This window comes from Pleurodeles waltl, chromosome 4_1 (genome assembly GCF_031143425.1).
Source record: "Pleurodeles waltl isolate 20211129_DDA chromosome 4_1, aPleWal1.hap1.20221129, whole genome shotgun sequence".
In the NCBI taxonomy this organism is placed as follows: domain Eukaryota; kingdom Metazoa; phylum Chordata; class Amphibia; order Caudata; family Salamandridae; genus Pleurodeles; species Pleurodeles waltl.
The window spans coordinates 710670647-710692272 of NC_090442.1; the positions used below are offsets into that span (position 1 = coordinate 710670647).

The following is a 21626-nucleotide window of genomic DNA, read 5'->3' on the forward strand; positions in this document are numbered from 1 at the left end:
TACCCATATGCATATAAGTCTTGACCCTGTTCCCCATTGTAACTGTCCAGCCTGAACTGCCAAGCTAGGTCATCCCTGGACTGGAAACAAGCATCCTGGGTCCGGTTTCAGTGTATCGCCGTTCATTAGCCAGGGTATCACCCTTCATCAGCCAGGCTAGCTTGAGTCTAGTGGCACAATGACCCACGTCTGGGTGTAACCTTCCCACTTAAGTTGACAAAACCAAAAAGAACAGACGATGGATGGAATGCTGAACAATGCAGACATTCACCCCCAGTCAGAAAGATCTTGGTTTAATCAATCGTCTTTTTTTTTTTTGCCCACCATGCCACCCCAGTTTGGACTCAGTCATATGAAAGTCATTCTTGACACTGTGTGAGTAACAGGGTCAAGACTAATTTGCATATGGCTGGGTCCAAACTGGGATGGTGTGGTGAGTAAGAAAGATGGATTAACCCCAGATCTGTGACTGGGGGTGAGTATTTTAAAAGTTTCCGCACTCCGCCCATTATCCTTTTCTGTTGCTAAAGTTGCCCTAAGTGGGACGGTATGCCCAGACGTGGTTCTGTGCCACTGGATTCAAGCTAGCTTGGCTCATGAAGAGTGATACCCTGAAACCAGTCCCAGGATTATGTTTCTGGTTCAGGGAGGATCTGGCCTGGTTTTTCAGGCTGGACTGTTCCTATGGGGAAAATGGTCAAGACTGCTTTGCATATGGCTGGGACCAAACTGGGGTGGCATGGTGAGAAAAAGAACAATGGATTAAGCCCAGATCTGTGACTGGAGATGAGCTTTTGAAAAGTTTCAGCACCCCGTCCATCATCCTTTTGTGTTGCTACAGTAGTTGTATGTGCTATGTGGACTAGTGGATTTTAAGGTTACACTTTGAGGAGGAGAGAGCTTACCGTTGAAGGATGAGATTGCTTTGGAAGGCAGTATATAATGGTAGTGGTTTGTAAATGGTGCATTTGTGCTCAGTACATTTAAGGGATTGATAGCTTCACTGTTCATAGCCAAAGAAAGGAGTTTTTATCAGATTGCATTGAGGAGTGTTTTTTACATATAAGGTACTGCCTTTTCCTCTGCCACATTTGTTCTTGTGATGGGTGCTACACTGTGTCCTAATAATGTTGCCTTTATTGTTCACGACATAGTGGTTGGTGCCTTTTAGATGCTATGCACATGGCTTTCCCCTGATTGTGGCAGATAATCTTTTCTGGGAAGGTGGCTTTGCTAGGTGCTTTGCCCCCCTTTATGCCCCCACATTCTGGGACTATTGTAGGAAGTTGGCTCTGTATGTGCTATTTCAAAGTAAGGAATAGCATGCACAGAGTCCAAGGGTTCCCCTTAGAGGTTAAATAGTGGTAAAAAGAGATAATACTAATGCTCTATTTTGTGGTAGTGTGGTCGAGCAGTAGGCTTATCCAAGGAGTAGTGTTAAGCATTTGTTGTACATATACACAGACAATAAATGAGGTACACACACTCAGAGACAAATCCAGCCAATAGGTTTTGTTATAGAAAAATATATTTTCTTAGTTTATTTTAAGAACCACAGGTTCAAATTTAACATGTAATATCTTGTTTGAAAGGTATTGCAGGTAAGTACATTAGGAACTTTGAATCATTTCAATTGCATGTATACTTTTCAAGTTATTGACAAATAGCTATTTCAAAAGTGGACACAGTGCAATTTTCACAGTTCCTGGGGGAGGTAAGTTTTTGTTAGTTTTACCAGGTAAGTAAGACACTTACAGGGTTCAGTTCTTGGTCCAAGGTAGCCCACCGTTGGGGGTTCAGAGCAACCCCAAAGTCACCACACCAGCAGCTCAGGGCCGGTCAGGTGCAGAGTTCAAAGTGGTGCCCAAAACACATAGGCTAGAATGGAGAGAAGGGGGTGCCCCGGTTCCGGTCTGCTTGCAGGTAAGTACCCGCGTCTTCGGAGGGCAGACCAGGGGGGTTTTGTAGGGCACCGGGGGGGGGGGACACAAGCCCACACAGAAATTTCACCCTCAGCAGCGCGGGGGCGGCCGGGTGCAGTGTAGAAACAAGCGTCGGGTTCGCAATGTTAGTCTATGAGAGATCAACGGATCTCTTCAGCGCTGCAGGCAGGCAAGGGGGGGCTTCCTCGGGGAAACCTCCACTTGGGCAAGGGAGAGGGACTCCTGGGGGTCACTTCTCCAGTGAAAGTCCGGTCCTTCAGGTCCTGGGGGCTTCGGGTGCAGGGTCTTTTCCAGGCGTCGGGACTTAGGTTTCAGAGAGTCGCGGTCAGGGGAAGCCTCGGGATTCCCTCTGCAGGCGGCGCTGTGGGGGCTCAGGGGGGACAGGTTTTGGTACTCAGTCGTAGAGTAGTCCGGGGGTCCTCCCTGAGGTGTTGGTTCTCCACCAGCCGAGTCGGGGTCGCCGGGTGCAGTGTTGCAAGTCTCACGCTTCTTGCGGGGAGATTGCAGGGTCTTTAAAGCTGCTCCTTGAAACAAAGTTGCAGTCTTTTTGGAGCAGGTCCGCTGTCCTCTGGAGTTTCTGGTCGTCGTCGAAGCAGGGCAGTCCTCAGAGGATTCAGAGGTCGCTGGTCCCTTTGGAAGGCGTCGCTGGAGCAGAGTTCTTTGGAAGGCAGGAGACAGGCCGGTGAGTTTCTGGAGCCCAGGCAGTTGTCGTCTTCTGGTCTTCCTCTGCAGGGGTTTTCAGCTGGGCAGTCCTTCTTCTTGTTGTCGCAGGAATCTAATTTTCTAGGGTTCAGGGTAGCCCTTAAATACTAAATTTAAGGGCGTGTTTAGGTCTGGGGGGTTAGTAGCCAATGGCTACTAGCCCTGAGGGTGGGTACACCCTCTTTGTGCCTCCTCCCAAGGGGAGGGGGTCACAATCCTAACCCTATTGGGGGAATCCTCCATCTGCAAGATGGAGGATTTCTAAAAGTTAGAGTCACCTCAGCTCAGGACACCTTAGGGGCTGTCCTGACTGGCCAGTGACTCCTCCTTGTTGCTTTCTTTGTTCCCTCCAGCCTTGCCGCCAAAAGTGGGGGCCGTGGCCGGAGGGGGCGGGCAACTCCACTAAGCTGGAGTGCCCTGCTGGGCTGTGACAAAGGGGTGAGCCTTTGAGGCTCACCGCCAGGTGTCACAGCTCCTGCCTGGGGGAGGTGTTAGCATCTCCACCCAGTGCAGGCTTTGTTACTGGCCTCAGAGTGACAAAGGCACTCTCCCCATGGGGCCAGCAACATGTCTCTAGTGTGGCAGGCTGCTGGAACTAGTCAGCCTACACAGACAGTCGGTTAAGTTTCAGGGGGCACCTCTAAGGTGCCCTCTGGGGTGTATTTTGCAATAAAATGTACACTGGCATCAGTGTGCATTTATTGTGCTGAGAAGTTTGATACCAAACTTCCCAGTTTTCAGTGTAGCCATTATGGTGCTGTGGAGTTCGTGTAAAACAGACTCCTAGACCATATACTCTTATGGCTACCCTGCACTTACAATGTCTAAGGTTTTGTTTAGACACTGTAGGGGTACAGTGCTCATGCACTGGTACCCTCACCTATGGTATAGTGCACCCTGCCTTGGGGCTGTAAGGCCTGCTAGAGGGGTGTCTTACCTATACTGCATAGGCAGTGAGAGGCTGGCATGGCACCCTGAGGGGAGTGCCATGTCGACTTACTCATTTTGTTCTCACTAGCACACACAGGCTTGTAAGCAGGGTGTCTGTGCTGAGTGAGGGGTCTCTAGGGTGGCATAATACATGCTGCAGCCCTTAGAGATCTTCCCTGGCATCAGGGCCCTTGGTACCAGAGGTACCAGTTACAAGGGACTTATCTGGATGCCAGGGTGTGCCAATTGTGGAAACAATGGTACATTTTAGGTGAAAGAACACTGGTGCTGAGGCCTGGTTAGCAGGGTCCCAGCACACTTCTCAGTCAAGTCAGCATCAGTATCAGGCAAAAAGTGGGGGGTAACTGCAACAGGGAGCCATTTCTTTACAACTATGTACTCTGCTGTGGTTGCAGGGTCAACTTCACTGCACATAGTAGTGGGAGCTTGTAGTTACCAGTGCATCTACACGGCAAGAAGAGCCCTCAGTGGGAAGTGGGGCGACTAGCATGAATAGGCAGGTACTTCTATATGTATTGGTGGGGCACCATCAAGACCACTGTCCTAACAGTCCGAGCTGCAAGTATAAAGCTTTAGTGAGAAGGGAATGTAGTACAAGACAGCCATGCATGTAGATGTGGTATATTGTGAGGTGAGTGAGGCTTTTGTCGGGTGAGATAAGCGTGTGTTCTATTCTTGCAGTGTATATGTAAATATGTTTTTTCATTTTTCCTATCCCTTCTTCCCATAATTCTCTTTGGTACATGCATTTGGTACCTTCCTATCTTGGTATAGTTCTCTACATTTCTCAGGGCGGTATCTCCTGTAGTTTCATTCTCAAGAATGGACTTTATCAAGATTCTGTTGTGACAGTTATTTTAGTGGGAGTGGAAGCTGCCTAGGTGCTTGGTTATGAACTGCTTAAATGAATCTTCTTTCTATATGTGATGTTTAGCGTATTATTTCTGTGTATCACTTAACAGTTGGCTCCTCAGAGCTTTTTATTTTGAGGTATGGAGCTTGTGATTTAAGATGAGGGGGAAAGGAAGGTAGCTTATCTCTGATGATTAAGAATGTAGGTTTTTGACCCGTGCAAGGTTTTAGCAAAGGACTTAAACGGTTTTGCATGGGCTGTTATCATTGACTGGTTTGAACTTTTCTGCTGCCCCCCAATGGGATACAGTAGGAGAGCCATGAACTTGCCGTTGGAGGCCTCTTATGGGAAATAAAAGCTTTTTGGAAAGGGGAATGTAAGGAAATGCCTCCTTGGCATGGTTACCCCCTGACTTTTTGCCTTTGCTGATGCTAAGTTTTGATTTGAAAGTGTGCTGAGGCCTGCTAACCAGGCCCCAGCACCAGTGTTCTTTCCCTAACCTGTACTTTTGTTTACACAATTGTCACACCCTGGCATCCAGGTAAGTCCCTTGTAACTGGTACCCCTGGTACCAAGGGCCCTGATGCCAGGGAAGGTCTCTAAGGGCTGCAGCATAACTTATGCCACCCTGGGGACCCCTCACTCAGCACAGACACACTGCTTGCCAGCTTGTGTGTGCTGGTGAGGACAAAACGAGTAAGTCGACATGGCACTCCCCTCAGGGTGCCATGCCAACCTCACACTGCCTATGTAGTATAGATAAGTCACCCCTCTAGCAGGCCTTACAGCCCTAAGGCAGGGTGCACTATACCATAGGTGAGGGCACCAGTGCATGAGCACTGTGCCCCTACAGTGTCTAAGCAAAACCTTAGACATTGTAAGTGCAGGGTAGCCATAAGAGTATATGGTCTGGGAGTCATTAAAACACGAACTCCACAGCACCATAATGGCTACACTGAAAACTGGGAAGTTTGGTATCAAACTTCTCAGCACAATAAATGCACACTGATGCCAGTGTACATTTTATTTTAACATACACCCCAGAGGGCACCTTAGAGGTGCCCCCTGAAACCTTAACCAACTACCTGTGTAGGCTGACTGGTTTTAGCAGCCTGCCACACTCGAGACATGTTGCTGGCCACATGAGGAGAGTGCCTTTGTCACTCTGTGGCTAGTAACAAAGCCTGCACTGGGTGGAGATGCTTATCACCTCCTCCTTGCAGGAGCTGTAACACCAGGCGGTGAGCCTCAAAGGCTCACCCCCTTTGTTACAGCACCACAGGGCATTCCAGCTAGTGGAGTTGCCCGCCCCCTCCGGCCACGGACCCACTTTTGGCGGCAAGGCCGGAGGAGATAATGAGAAAAACAAGGAGTCGTCACTGGCCTGTCAGGACAGCCCCTAAGGCAACCTGAGCTGAAGTGACTCTGACTTTTAGGAATCCTCCATCTTGCAGATGGAGGGTCCCCCCAATAGGGATACGAATGTGACCCCCTCCCCTTGGGAGGAGGCACAAAGAGGGTGTAGCCACCCTCAGGGCTAGTAGCCATTGGCTTCTGCCCTCCCTGACCTAAACACACCCCTAAATTCTGTATTTAGGGGCTCCCCTGAACCTAGGAACTCAGATTCCTGCAACCTAAGAAGAAGAGGACTGCTGAGCTGAAAAACCCTGCAGAGAAGACGGAGACACCAGCTGCTTTGGCCCCAGCTCTACCGGCCTGTCTCCCCCCTTCTGAAGAAACGCTTTCCCCAGGACCAGCGACCTCTGAATCCTCAGAGGACTGCCCTGCTCTAGAAGGACCAAGAAACTCCCGAGGACAGCGGCTCTGTTCACCCAAGACTGCAACTTTGTTTCCAAAGAAGCAACTTCAAGACAACTGCGTTTCCCGCCGGAAGCGTGAGACTTGGTACTCTGCACCTGACGCCCCCGGCTCGACTTGTGGAGAAACAACACTTCAGGGAGGACTCCCCGGCGACTAAGAGACTGTGAGTAACCAGAGTTGCCCCCCCTGAGCCCCCACAGTGACGCCTGCAGAGGGAATCCCGAGGCTCCCCCTGACCGCGACTGCCTGCTTCCCATATCCCGACGCCTGGAAAAGACTCTGCACCCGCAACCCCCAGGACCTGAAAGATCGGAACTCCAGTGCAGGAGTGACCCCCAGGAGGCCCTCTCCCTTGCCCAGGTGGTGGCTACCCAGAGGAGCCCTCCCCCCTCCTTGCCTGCCTGCATCGCTGAAGAGACCCCTTGGTCTCCCATTGATTCCAATTGAAAACCCGACGTGTGTTTGCACACTGCACCCGGCCGCCCCGTGCTGCTGCGGGTGTACTTTCTGTGCGAACTTGTGTCCCACCCCCCCTCCCCCCCCCCCCCTCCCCCCTGGTGCCCTACAAAACCCCCCTGGTCTGCCCTCCCAAGACACGGGTACTTACCTGCTGGCAGACTGGAACCGGGCACCCCCTTCTCCATTGAAGCCTATGCGTTTTGGGCACCACTTTGAACTCTGCACCTGACCGGCCCTGAGCTGCTGGTGTGGTAACTTTGGGGTCGCTCTGAACCCCCAACGGTGGGCTACCTTGGAACCTAACTTGAACCCCATAGGTGGTTTACTTACCTGCAAGAACTAACAAATACTTACCTCCCCCAGGAACTGTTGAAAATTGCACTGTCTAGTTTTAAAATAGCTATATGTGATTTATTTGAAAAGTATATATGCTATTGTGATTATTCAAAGTTCCTAAAGTACTTACCTGCAATACCTTTCATTTGAAGTATTACATGTAAAATTTGAACCTGTGGTTCTTAAAATAAACTAAGAAAATATATTTTTCTATACAAAAACCTATTGGCCTGGAATTTTCTCTGAGTGTGTGTTCCTCATTTATTGCTTGTGTATGTACAACAAATGCTTAACACTACTCCTTTGATAAGCCTACTGCTCGACCACACTACCACAAAATAGAGCATTAGTATTATCTCTTTTTGCCACTATCTTACCTCTAAGGGGAACCCTTGGACTCTGTGCATACTATTCCTTACTTTGAAATAGTGCATACAGAGCCAACTTCCTACAGGGAAGAAGTTAAGTCAAATAATGCTTGGTTCTTGCTTTAAGAAAGGGGCGATGGGAGAGGAGGAACCTGATGGGTTTACCAAGGGTATGGGGTAAAAGGTTGAATTTGGCAGTGGAGCCTCCCTTGGTCATACTGTCAGATACTAACATATTCACCTGAAATCCGTTGTGGATGTGCAATTTGGAATCCCTGCGTGGGTATTACCTTTGATGGGGAGGAAATAAAGCTGTTAAGCAGTGTTTTATGCGTATTTAATAACGATATCCATGACTGCATATAATCATTTCTGAACAATATTTTTCACTTGGTTTATTTAGTTGTACAAACGGTTTAACCTGCCTGGCAGCCCACCAGAGTCTATGGGAAGAGGGAGAGACTGGAATGTCGACCTCATTCCAAAATTTCTGATGGCCAGTGGTAAGTAATCGTGTTTACTTTTCCCCTGTCTGGTTCCTGAAGCAGTTCATGCTGAATGATTCATGAGCGCAGAAATGTGATAAACTCCTCCTGCAGTCTTGCAAAGTTAACAGTGATATTATGGCTGTGGTCTTTATTTAGTAATGAGGGCTTTAAACAGATCTGGTAAACTTAATATTATTACGTTGTGAACTAAAACAAAGAACAATGGCACACCAGCGTTAAAGCCCTAGATGAAGAAACACACCAGTCCTAGTGTCAATCGTCCGGGTTCAAGTTGACACTGTTCTGTTTTCGTTTTTTTTCATTATTATTATTACATTATTTTTTTTATATACACTAATCCAGTACTCCGACTCAACATTCATTGATTGCCTTTGTATATGTGCTTCCTGTCTTTAAGGAACCTTATTGTCATTCATTTCTCATATATCTTCGGACGGAACTACCCTTGTACACGTCTTTCAGCAAGCTTGAAGCAACCATTTCTTCATTATGCCTTGTGCTGGTAGTAGGCTATTACTCCATAGTCCCAACAGTATGATTCAAGCCCTGTCTTTCTGATGGATAGTTATAAAAGCAGATTCTACATGTTATTACTTCCGTGTGCTGTACTGAATCTGGAACTTTTCCAGAAATTGTCCAGGTGTGCTGTCAGCTGGTGCCACCAGACTCTGTGACAGCATCAACCCATGTCTCAGAGGGGACACAGAGTTGTATATAAGTGCCACCCCTATGCACTTAGTTCCTTTCTTTCCACAGCCTTTTAAGCATGTGTGGAGCTCAGCTCATGACATTTGGTTGGTGAGTTACTGACCTCGAAGTTTCTTTTTCAACAGTGTGCTAGGTATATATAGCTGTCCCTAAGACTGCAGTCTTCAAACCATGTCACAACTGTAGGAAACACATTTGTTGGCATGTGTGGCTGTAGATACACCGGTTATGCAATATTCCTGCTATCTAGAGCGTTTCGGGACCAAGAAAATATCGCTCCTCAGATCGACGCGCTTCATCAGAGGCCCTTTGGGATGACCATTTTCTCGATTCCTTCGAACTAGATAATTCCCTGCTGATGTAACGGACTTCTTTCCAGTTTTGTTCAAGGTGCCACACAAAGTTCCAGTGGACCGACCTACATCAGGTCTGCAATCAGTTTGTCTCCTGACCCTAGAGAAGTGGACTGCCTGTCTGTCCTTCCACTTTAAAAAGACTCTACGGGACTTAAGAGCACGCCCAAGGGAAATGCGGAGAAAGGAGGTCGTAAATACACTTGTTATCTTCGAACAGGAGGATGTCGAAAAAGAGGAGGAGGAAGTCCAAGAGGCCTCTGCAGCTGAAGAAGAGACCCTTTCCATTGATGGTTCGGACTCCGAGGTAGAGAGAGACCTCAAAATGCAGGATCTTGCAACGGCCTAGCGTACTGTAAGTACAAATATCCCTGTACTGCTGAGAAAAATCATCCAGGTTTCTCTAAAATGAAAGCTTCCAGGCTACCACTGGCAACAGGCCCCGAAAATCCGAATGGATGTCCCACTCTCAGACTCTGCAAAGAAATACAAGCTAAGCTGACAAACTCTGGGCCGAGCTGACAAGCTCCACCTTTGGCACCAACCAGTTCGGCATCAAAAGATGCTTCACACCTAGTTTTGGCATTGAAACACAAGACCGCTTATGCTTGTGACTGAATTCTGACTTAAGTGCCTCGGTCCAACCAGTACTTCACAAAATGAAGGAAAAACTCAATGCCAAACAAAGGCAGATTCACAGAGAGCCTCAAACCAGCCGTAGTTTCACCTTCTTCCTAAAAACGTCAAGTTTCTTTTGAAGATGCCATTGATTTGCCAGTGTCTGCCACTAAGAAGAAGAGGAATGATAAAGACTATAGCACTTTTACAGCATCCTTTACCAGGCTCTCCTCCAACACCACCTCCACCCACTTCACCCCCTTCACCCTCTCCACCCTCATTCACAGGGTGACCTGTTAGATATCACTCCTGAAGGGTCACCCACACGCTATCACTGGGGAACATGGGACAAGGGATGACACTTTTGATATACCGCAACCCTCTGATCCTTAGTCAGCTTACGATATCGATCCACATCCTGACACTGACCCAGACATTTAGCCTGCGAGGCCATCTTCTCCAGATGACACCACCTCTTTCCAAGAGCTATTGTTAGAGCAGCCACATACCACTAGGTACCCTTGGGTGAAGAGCCCGTAGAAGATGATTTTCTATTCAAAACACTTTCGACTTCACATAGGGTAACACAGTACCTCCCTGTGCTCAAAGGCATGTTGAGGGACGCAGACAATATATTTAAAGATCCTGCAAAAAGCCCATATTATCACACCATGGGTGGACCAAAAATATAAAGCTTCACCTTCTGACCCTATTTTTCGCAGAGGGCAAGTCTCACCGGATTATTTAGTGAAGAGGTCTTCAAACCTTTTGATGCAGAGACCCTCCTTGTCAGAATATTTTAGGTGTAAGGGCCCTTCCTGACAATTAATTCTAGAACCTGGTACTCCTCAACATTGCCAACCATACACTCCCTCAATTCCCACGCCAAATCCTATTTATGGTGGGAAAATAATATTAAACAGTGTTTAGCAAACCAAAGGTTAGTTGGTGACTGTGGTTCAGTGTCAGAGGCTTACTTCACAGGTCAAACAAAAAGTCTCTAAAAAGAATTACCCAAAAATGCACAATGGCACTTTATTTTTCACAAACAAAATATAATTTGACAAACCTTACTTGGATGATAACACCTTCCTGAACTAATGTGATAGGTGTGCTGTTTTTCACCAAAGAGACGGTCAATCTGTCTCATTAGTACCAGTTTAACACCCAAATATAACAAAAAGCATCAAAAAGGTGACCAGCCCAGCTTTGCAAAGGGCATTCTACTGTCGCTGCTTTTTAGTAGCTTTTGAACCATTTGACCTATAAACAATTTTTTTGTTAAAATCAGCAGATTGCCCAGCAGATGATGGATTATGTGGTAAATGCAGCAACTCTATAATTATGCAAAAATGGCTGTAATGCGTGAGCTAAAACTTTAATGAATTGCATCTGAGGAGAGCCATACTATATTTCATGGGATGCTGATGGCTTGGCTTTTACAGCTGCATGGAACTAAAAGTTGCTAAACGTTCATCATAATTAAAACGTACCATTTACAGTCATTAATGATGAATTGTAATATTTAAATAGGATGCTCCCTTTACATCTAGGGGAGGAATTTTTTTATTTATTTTTAACATTATGAAAACGTCCGCTTCTATTTTAGGAAAAATTGACTTCTGGTTATATACGTTTGGTGCTGTGTTTGACTTCAGATTTTAGGCCTATCACTGTCAGGTAGCTACATATAAAAACAATGGGCAGTTTAAATAGAAAATAAATAAACAAATGTTGTTACTAAGTGGGAAATGCACTATATTTTATGAAACCTCTATCAGTTAATGCACTGCAGAGGTGTGTGTGTGTAACGAGAGAGTCACAGAATTAAATCTTGGTTGGTGCCGTGGAGAATAGTAATTAGTGTATTTTTTAGTACTACGAGGTCACACAAAACCTGTGACAAACAGCACATTGAATATGTAAGTCATTATTTTATACCTGCACGCATTAAACAAAGTATAAGATAGACTGCTACAAAAAGTGCAGAAAGGTTTACGATAAAAAGGTGCTTCCAAAATATAGATTTTTAGTAATCCCCAGACCGTAAGTAATACCGTTTCTTTTTTTTTGTTGCATAGCTGTCCCTTAAACACCTCCTCAGGGATATTAAGCGCTATATAAATACTATCAAAAGCACAGCTTCACAGCTCAGTGTTAACTCTTTGCACTTTCATTCAAAAAGAAGAATAAATCTTTGTCATCACTTTCAGTGATTAAATCAATTGAGGGCCAGTACATGCTCCCAAGCATCCCTTACCTTTGCAGGTTAGCCTTTTGATTTGCAGATTAACTTGTAGCACACGTTTGCATTTCTTTCAGGCAAGCAAGGGCCCTGGCTGGGCTTCAGTGGCAAGTGGCAGGACACTCTCTGAATGACACTCCGAATGAAGTATTTTAACCATCGGACTTAATCTTCCCTGGATGGTTCTTTTCCCAAAACAAAGAGCTAACGGTTTGGATTTCAGGCAGAAGTGATGATGGGTAATGCGCACCCCCCCCTTCCGATGACTCCACACCCCTCCTGGGGGTTACACCCCACGGATTAAATACCTGCTTTAGTGGTATCCAATGCCAGTTAGAGTGTGATTTCCCAAGCTGCCAGTGATGCTCCACCTCCTGACAAAGACAACAAGCTAATTGATGCATTTGGCAAGCATGTTGCAGCTCAGGCCGCCAATCATTGACATATAGCCAACACTATGGGGTTTTTAGCTAGGTAGAATCTTGCCCAATGGGAGGAGATGGAGGAAGCCCTCCAATACCTCCTGTAGGAGCATAGGAGGAAAAGTCAGGAGAGAGATAGTGAATGGCAGCTCATCTATACTATCTTCATTAGATGTGCCTTAAACACAGCTGCCAGGGGAATCAACACAAGTGTCCTGCTATGTCGTCATGCTTGGCTGTGCATATAAGGGTTTGAGCCAGAGGTGCAGCACATAATCTTAAATGTTCCTTTTGATAAGGAACATGTTTTTGGCCCTCAAGTTTACCAAACACATGAAAAAGGACACCGAGGTTGCGAAGTCCATGGGTGTACTGCAAATCCCTAGTACTCGTGGGTTCGATGGCATATGTTGCTGCAGATACACATGTGTGGCACAGTCCGCTGCCTGGTGTTGGGCTCGGAGTATTACAAGTTGTTTTTCTTCGAAGAAGTCTTTTTGGTCACGGGACCGAAGGACTCCTCCCTCCTCGGCTCCATTGCGCATGGGCGTCGACTCCATCTTAGATTGTTTTTTTCCGCTGTCGGGTTCGGACGTATTCCTTTTCGCTCCGTGTTTCGGTTCGGAAAGTTAGTCAGAATCTCGGAAGAAAGCGTCGGTATTGTTCCGTTCGGTATCGGAATAGTTAGGTACATCGACACCGATCATCGGAAGACTTTGGGGTAGTTTCGATCCCCCATCGGGGCCTGGTCGGCCCGACCGCGTGCGACATCGAAGCCGATGGAACGGACCCCGTTTCGTTTCTGCCCAAAATGTCACAGTAAGTATCCTTATACAGATCAGCACTTGGTCTGTAACTTGTGCTTGTCCCCCGAGCACAAGGAGGATACCTGTGAAGCCTGTCGAGCCTTCCGGTCCAGAAAAACACTCCGGGACCGAAGAGCCAGGCGTCAACAAATGGCGTCCACGTCGACAAAACAACGTTTCGACGAGGAAGAGGAAACATTCTCGGTTCCGGACTCAGAATCCGGAGACTCCGACGTCGAACAACAGCAACAAACTGTGAGTAAGACGTCGAAAAGTAAATCCATCGACAAACCGAAAGCCCAGGGGACGCCACTGCCAACAGGCCATGGCTCGACCCATAAAACAGGCGACCCGTCGAAGGCGCCGAAAAAGGGCACGCCCATAGCGAAGACACCCGACTCCGGTCGAGGGACCGCCATGGAGCAACCTCGGAGCCGAGAAAGCGGCTCCGAGAGACAAAAACAAGATACCGGCACCGAAAAACATCGGCACCGAGAATCCATGCCGAAAGGAACAAAAGTTCTGTCGGTGCCGAAACCGAAAAAAGATTCTCTCTCGGCGCCGAAAAATAACACACCTTCATCCTACTCAGAGGAACAAGGAATAAGTGGCCAAATGCACAGATTTGGACAAGAGCTCCAAAGTGTAGAATCGGACTACACACAAAAGAGACTGTACATCCAGCAAGACACAGGGAAGATATCAACCCTTCCCCCAATCATGAGGAAAAGAAGGATCGGACTTCCAAAGGATGACGCACAACCACAAGCCAAAGTGGTTAAAAAAGTCACGCCTCCGCCCTCTCCACCACAGGCATCGCCGGCACAAACACCGCCACAAATGCACTCACCAGCGCAAACTACCATAAGTCATGACGATCAGGATCAAGACGCTTGGGACCTGTATGACACCCCAGTGCCGGACAATGATCCCGAGTCATACCCCACAAAGCCGTCACCGCCAGAGGACAGTACCTCATACTCGCAACTGGTGGCTAGGGCAGCAGAATTCCACAATGTCCAACTGCATTCCGATCCTATAGAGGATGATTTTTTATTTAACACCCTCTCGGCTACACACAGGGTGGATAAGAAATACAAACCACCACCCACAGACCCAGTGTTTATTACTTCGCAGTTACCACCTGACTCCGTGGTAGTAGGGGCAGCTCGCAAGAAGGCAAATTCACATACATCTGGCGACGCCCCACCTCCGGACAAAGAAAGCCGAAAATTTGATGCGGCAGGGAAAAGAGTAGCATCACAGGCAGCCAACCAGTGGCGCATCGCAAATTCACAAGCGCTGTTGGCCAGATATGACCGCGCACACTGGGACGAGATGCAACTTCTCGTAGACCATCTTCCCCAGGAATACCAAAAAAGGGCGCAGCAAATAGTGGAAGAGGGACAAACGATCTCAAACAATCAAATCCGCTCTTCACTAGACGCAGCCGATACTGCAGCAAGAACAGTCAACACTGCTGTCACCATAAGGAGACACGCTTGGCTACGCACTTCAGGCTTCAAACCTGAAATCCAGCAGGCTGTCCTTAATATGCCCTTCAACGAGAAACAACTTTTTGGCTCTGAAGTGGATACAGCCATTGAAAAACTTAAAAAGGACACAGACACGGCCAAGGCCATGGGCGCACTCTACTCCCCGCAGAGCAGAGGCTCTTTCAGAAAAACTCCATTTAGAGGGGGGTTTCGTGGCCAACCCACAGACACCACCAGCCAACAAACAAGAACCACACCATATCAGGGTTCCTTCCAAAGGGGATGTAGGAAGTTGGCTCTGTATGTGCTATTTCAAAGTAAGGAATAGCATGCACAGAGTCCAAGGGTTCCCCTTAGAGGTAAAATAGTGGTAAAAATAGATAATACTAATGCTCTATTTTGTGGTAGTGTGGTCGAGCAGTAGGCTTATCCAAGGAGTAGTGTTAAGCATTTGTTGTACATACACATAGACAATAAATGAGGTACACACACTCAGAGACAAATCCAGCCAATAGGTTTTTATATAGAAAAATATCTTTTCTTAGTTTACTTTAAGAACCACAGGTTCAAATTCTACATGTAATAGCTCATTCGAAAGGTATTGCAGGTAAGTACTTTAGGAACTTCAAATCATCAAAATTGCATGTATACTTTTCAAGTTATTCACAAATAGCTGTTTTAAAAGTGGACACTTAGTGCAATTTTCACAGTTCCTAGGGGAGGTAAGTTTTTGTTAGTTTTACCAGGTAAGTAAGACACTTACAGGGTTCAGTTCTTGGTCCAAGGTAGCCCACCGTTGGGGGTTCAGAGCAACCCCAAAGTCACCACACCAGCAGCTCAGGGCCGGTCAGGTGCAGAGTTCAAAGTGGTGCCCACAACACATAGGCTAGAATGGAGAGAAGGGGGTGCCCCGGTTCCGGTCTGCTGGCAGGTAAGTACCCGCGTCTTCGGAGGGCAGACCAGGGGGGTTTTGTAGGGCACCGAGGGGGACACAAGTCCACACAGAAATTTCACCCTCAGCAGCGCGGGGGCGGCCGGGTGCAGTGTAGAAACAAGCGTCGGGTTTGTATTGGAAGTCAATGGGAGATCTCGGGATCTCTTCAGCGCTGCAGGCAGGCAAGGGGGGGATTCCTCGGGGAAACCTCCACTTGGGCAAGGGAGAGGGACTCCTGGGGGTCACTTCTCCAGTGAAAGTCCGGTCCTTCAGGTCCTGGGGGCTGCGGGTGCAGGGTCTCTCCCAGGCGTCGGGACTTTAGGTTCAAAGAGTCGCGGTCAGGGGAAGCCTCGGGATTCCCTCTGCAGGCGGCGCTGTGGGGGCTCAGGGGGGACAGGTTTTGGTACTCACAGTATCAGAGTAGTCCTGGGGTCCCTCCTGAGGTGTCGGATCTCCACCAGCCGAGTCGGGGTCGCCGGGTGCAGTGTTGCAAGTCTCACGCTTCTTGCGGGGAGCTTGCAGGGTTCTTTAAAGCTGCTGGAAACAAAGTTGCAGCTTTTCTTGGAGCAGGTCCGCTGTCCTCGGGAGTTTCTTGTCTTTTCGAAGCAGGGGCAGTCCTCAGAGGATGTCGAGGTCGCTGGTCCCTTTGGAAGGCGTCGCTGGAGCAGGATCTTTGGAAGGCAGGAGACAGGCCGGTGAGTTTCTGGAGCCAAGGCAGTTGTCGTCTTCTGGTCTTCCTCTGCAGGGGTTTTTCAGCTAGGCAGTCCTTCTTCTTGTAGTTGCAGGAATCTAATTTTCTAGGGTTCAGGGTAGCCCTTAAATACTAAATTTAAGGGCGTGTTTAGGTCTGGGGGGTTAGTAGCCAATGGCTACTAGCCCTGAGGGTGGGTACACCCTCTTTGTGCCTCCTCCCAAGGGGAGGGGGTCACAATCCTAACCCTATTGGGGGAATCCTCCATCTGCAAGATGGAGGATTTCTAAAAGTTAGAGTCACTTCAGCTCAGGACACCTTAGGGGCTGTCCTGACTGGCCAGTGACTCCTCCTTGTTGCTTTCTTTGTTCCCTCCAGCCTTGCCGCCAAAAGTGGGGGCCGTGGCCGGAGGGGGCGGGCAACTCCACTAAGCTGGAGTGCCCTGCTGGGCTGTGACAAAGGGGTGAGCCTTTGAGGCTCACCGCCAGGTGTCACAGCTCCTGCCTGGGGGAGGTGTTAGCATCTCCACCCAGTGCAGGCTTTGTTACTGGCCTCAGAGTGACAAAGGCACTCTCCCCATGGGGCCAGCAACATGTCTCTAGTGTGGCAGGCTGCTGGAACCAGTCAGCCTACACAGCTAGTTGGTTAAGTTTCAGGGGGCACCTCTAAGGTGCCCTCTGGGGTGTATTTTGCAATAAAATGTACACTGGCATCAGTGTGCATTTATTGTGCTGAGAAGTTTGATACCAAACTTCCCAGTTTTCAGTGTAGCCATTATGGTGCTGTGGAGTTCGTGTAAAACAGACTCCCAGACCATATACTCTTATGGCTACCCTGCACTTACAATGTCTAAGGTTTTGCTTAGACACTGTAGGGGCACAGTGCTCATGCACTGGTACCCTCACCTATGGTATAGTGCACCCTGCCTTAGGGCTGTAAGGCCTGCTAGAGGGGTGTCTTACCTATACTGCATAGGCAGTGAGAGGCTGGCATGGCACCCTGAGGGGAGTGCCATGTCGACTTACTCATTTTGTTCTCACCAGCACACACAGGCTTGTAAGCAGTGTGTCTGTGCTGAGTGAGGGGTCTCTAGGGTGGCATAAGACATGCTGCAGCCCTTAGAGACCTTTCTTGGCATCAGGGCCCTTGGTACTAGAAGTACCAGTTACAAGGGACTTATCTGAATGCCAGGGTGTGCCAATTGTGGATACAATGGTACATTTTAGGTGAAGGAACACTGGTGCTGGGGCCTGGTTAGCAGGGTCCCAGCACACTTCTCAGTCAAGTCAGCATCAGTATCAGGCAAAAAGTGGGGGGTAACTGCAACAGGGAGCCATTTCTTTACAGGGGAGGTTTCAGGGGATATCGGGGGGGGTCAATTCCCAAGGAGTAGGGGAAGATTCCAGACTCCAAAAACACCTCCACCTAATCAGTGACTTTCAAGTCACGCAACCCCTTCACTCAACACCAGTGGGGGGAAGACTAAGCCAATTCTACCAATCTTGGCAACAGATTACAACAGACAATTGGGTATTAGCAATGATCCAACATGGCTATTGCATAGAATTCCACAACTTCCCACCAAACATCCCCCCCAAAACACGCAAAATGTCACCACAACATTTAGAACTTTTAGGACTAGAAGTTCAAGCACTACTGCAAAAGGATGCAATAGAGTTAGTACCAGTACAACAAAAAAACACAGGAGTTTACTCCCTGTACTTTCTAATTCCAAAAAAAGACAAAACATTAAGACCAATATTAGATCTCAGGACACTAAATACCTACATCATATCGGACCATTTTCACATGGTCACACTACAAGACATCATTCCACTGCTCAAACAGCAAGATTACATGACCACATTAGACCTAAAGGATGCGTACTTTCATATACCAATACACCCTTCTCACAGAAAGTACCTACGGTTCGTATTCAAAGGAATACATTACCAATTCAAGGTGTTGCCATTCGGAATAACAACTGCACCAAGAGTGTTCACAAAATGTCTAGCGGTAGTAGCAGCACACATCAGGAGACAACAGATACATGTGTTCCCTTACCTAGACGATTGGCTAATCAAGACCAACACAGTAAAAAAATGCGCAAACAACACCACATTTGTCATACAAACCCTTCACAAACTGGGGTTTTCCATCAACTATACAAAATCACACCTAGAACCGTGTCAAACACAACAATATCTAGGAGCAACCATCAACACATCAAAAGGAATTGCCACTCCAAGTCCACAAAGAGTGCAGGCATTCCACAAGGTAATAAGTGCTATGTTTCCAAACCAAAAGATACAAGCAAAATTTGTGCTAAAACTTCTAGGCATGATGTCATCATGCATAGCCATTGTCCCAAACGCAAGACTACACATGCGACCCTTACAACAGTGTCTAGCATCACAATGGTCACAGGCACAGGGTCAACTTCAAAATCTGGTGTTGGTAGACCGCCAAACATACCTCTCGCTTCTATGGTGGAACAGCAAAAATTTAAACAAAGGGCGGACATTTCAGGACCCAGTGCCTCAATACGTTATAACAACAGATGCTTCCATGACAGGGTGGGGAGCACACCTCAATCACCACAGCATTCAAGGACAATGGGATATACACGAAACAAAATTTCATATCAATTACCTAGAACTGTTAGCAGTATTTCTAGCGTTAAGAGCCTTCCAACCCATAATAACACACAAATACATTCTTGTCAAAACAGACAACATGACAACAATGTATTATTTAAACAAACAAGGAGGAACACACTCAACACAATTGTGCCTCCTAACACAGAAAATTTGGCAGTGGGCGATTCACAACAACATTCGCCTAATAGCACAATTTATTCCAGGAATACAAAACCAACTAGCAGACAACCTTTCGCGAGACCACCAACAAGTCCACGAATGGGAAATTCACCCCCAAGTTCTGAACAAGTACTTTCAAATTTGGGGAACACCCCAGATAGATTTGTTCGCAACAAAAGAAAACTCAAAATGCCAAAACTTCGCATCCAGGTACCCACACCGCGAATCACAAGGCAATGCTCTATGGATGAGTTGGTCAGGGATATTTGCGTACGCTTTTCCCCCTCTCCCTCTCCTTCCATATCTAGTAAACAAGTTGAGTCAAAACCAACTCAAACTCATACTGATAGCACCCACATGGGCAAGACAACCTTGGTATACAACTCTACTAGACCTTTCACTAGTACCGCATGTCAAACTACCCAACAGGCCAGATCTGTTAACACAACACAAACAACAGATCAGGCATCCAAACCCAGCATCATTGAATCTGGCAATTTGGCTCCTGAAATCCTAGAATTCGGACACTTAGACCTCACACAAGAATGCATGGAGGTCATAAAACAAGCTAGAAAACCTTCCACTAGACACTGCTATGCATCTAAGTGGAAAAGATTTGTTTACTACTGCCATTCCAATCAAATACAACCATTACATGCCTCTACTAAAAACATAGTAGGATACTTACTACATTTGCAAAAAGCAAATCTCGCTTTTTCATCTATAAAAATACACCTCGCAGCAATATCTGCTTACCTACAAACTACTCATTCATCGTCTCTATTTAGAATACCAGTTATTAAAGCATTCATGGAAGGGCTAAAAAGAATTATACCACCAAGAACACCACCAGTTCCTTCATGGAATCTTAACATCGTCTTAACAAGACTCATGGGTCCACCTTTCGAACCCATGCATTCCTGTGAAATGCAATATCTAACCTGGAAGGTCGCATTTCTCATTGCAATCACATCCCTCAGAAGAGTAAGTGAAATACAGGCATTTACCATACAAGAACCATTTATTCAAATACACAACAATAAAATAGTTCTAAGAACAAATCCAAAATTTCTGCCAAAAGTAATCTCACCATTCCATTTAAATCAAACAGTAGAATTGCCAGTGTTCTTCCCACAACCAAATTCTGTGGCTGAAAGGGCACTACATACATTAGACATCAAAAGAGCACTAATGTATTACATTGACAGAACAAAGCTAATCAGGAAAACAAAACAACTGTTCATAGCTTTTCAAAAACCACACATAGGAAATCCAATCTCTAAACAAGGCATTGCTAGATGGATAGTCAGATGCATTCAAACATGCTATCTTAAAGCCAAAAGAGAATTGCCTATTACACCAAAGGCACACTCAACCAGAAAGAAAGGTGTTACAATGGCCTTTCTAGGAAACATTCCTATGAGCGAAATATGTAAGGCTGCAACCTGGTCTACGCCTCATACGTTTACTAAACACTACTGTGTAGACGTACTAAATGCACAACAAGCTACAGTGGGCCAAGCTGTACTAAGAACATTATTCCAAACTACTTCAACTCCTACAGGCTAAACCACTGCTTTTAGGGGAGGTAACTGCTTTATAGTCTATGCCACACATGTGTATCTGCAGCAACATATGCCATCGAACTGAAAATGTCACTTACCCAGTGTACATCTGTTCGTGGCATTAGTCGCTGCAGATTCACATGTACCCTCCCACCTCCCCGGGAAGCCTGTAGCCGTTTAGAAGTAGATCATAAATCTTAAACATCTGAACATTTGTAAATAATTATTAGAAACTCTTAACGTACATACATATTCACTCCATTGCATGGGCACTATTTATACCAAACAACTCCATCCTCACCCTCTGCGGGGAAAACAATCTAAGATGGAGTCGACGCCCATGCGCAATGGAGCCGAGGAGGGAGGAGTCCTTCGGTCCCGTGACCAAAAAGACTTCTTCGAAGAAAAACAACTTGTAATACTCCGAGCCCAACACCAGGCAGCGGACTGTGCCACACATGTGAATCTGCAGCGACTAATGCCACGAACAGATGTACACTGGGTAAGTGACATTTTCATTCCTTTCCTTGTCCATCTTACAAGCCAGGCTCCAAGACAACATCAGATACCTTGTCTCTTATCACAGAGGACAAAGTCATCCATCCTCCCCTAGAGGGTACTAAAGAGGCACATACTGTGGAAATGATTCAAAAGGAAATGGCAAAAGTGCTCCACCAAATGGCACACCTGTCACAAAACAGTGACTTCCTTCTCCCTCCTCTGACTGTCCCACATCCGTTGGGGGACGATTACAACACTTCTTCCCTATTTGGCAAAACATACCATCGGATAAGTGGGTGTTGAATATTACCCAAAATGGTTATTGTTTAGAGCTCATTTCCACACCTCCAAACACGCGATCTTGCACTCACAAACTCTCCATAGAACATCTGTTTGAGCAGGATTAGGAAGTTCTCTTTTACTCAAAGGAGCTATAGAATCCGTCCCTACCCAACATCAAGGGTCATGAGTGTACTCCCTATTCCTACTAATCCCCAAAAAGGATATATCTTTTTGGCCAACACTA

At 46.8% G+C, this 21626-nt stretch overlaps 1 protein-coding gene across 1 annotated transcript in view; it reads left to right on the forward strand.

The window, feature by feature from the left end:
* The window catches only part of GDI2 (GDP dissociation inhibitor 2), a 148100-nt gene that overhangs the window by 40186 nt on the left and 86288 nt on the right, over positions 1-21626 (forward strand). The window contains exon 3 of the mRNA XM_069229292.1: positions 7837-7936. Coding sequence (XP_069085393.1) covers positions 7837-7936 — 100 coding nt within the window. The remainder of the gene's footprint in view (positions 1-7836; positions 7937-21626) is intronic.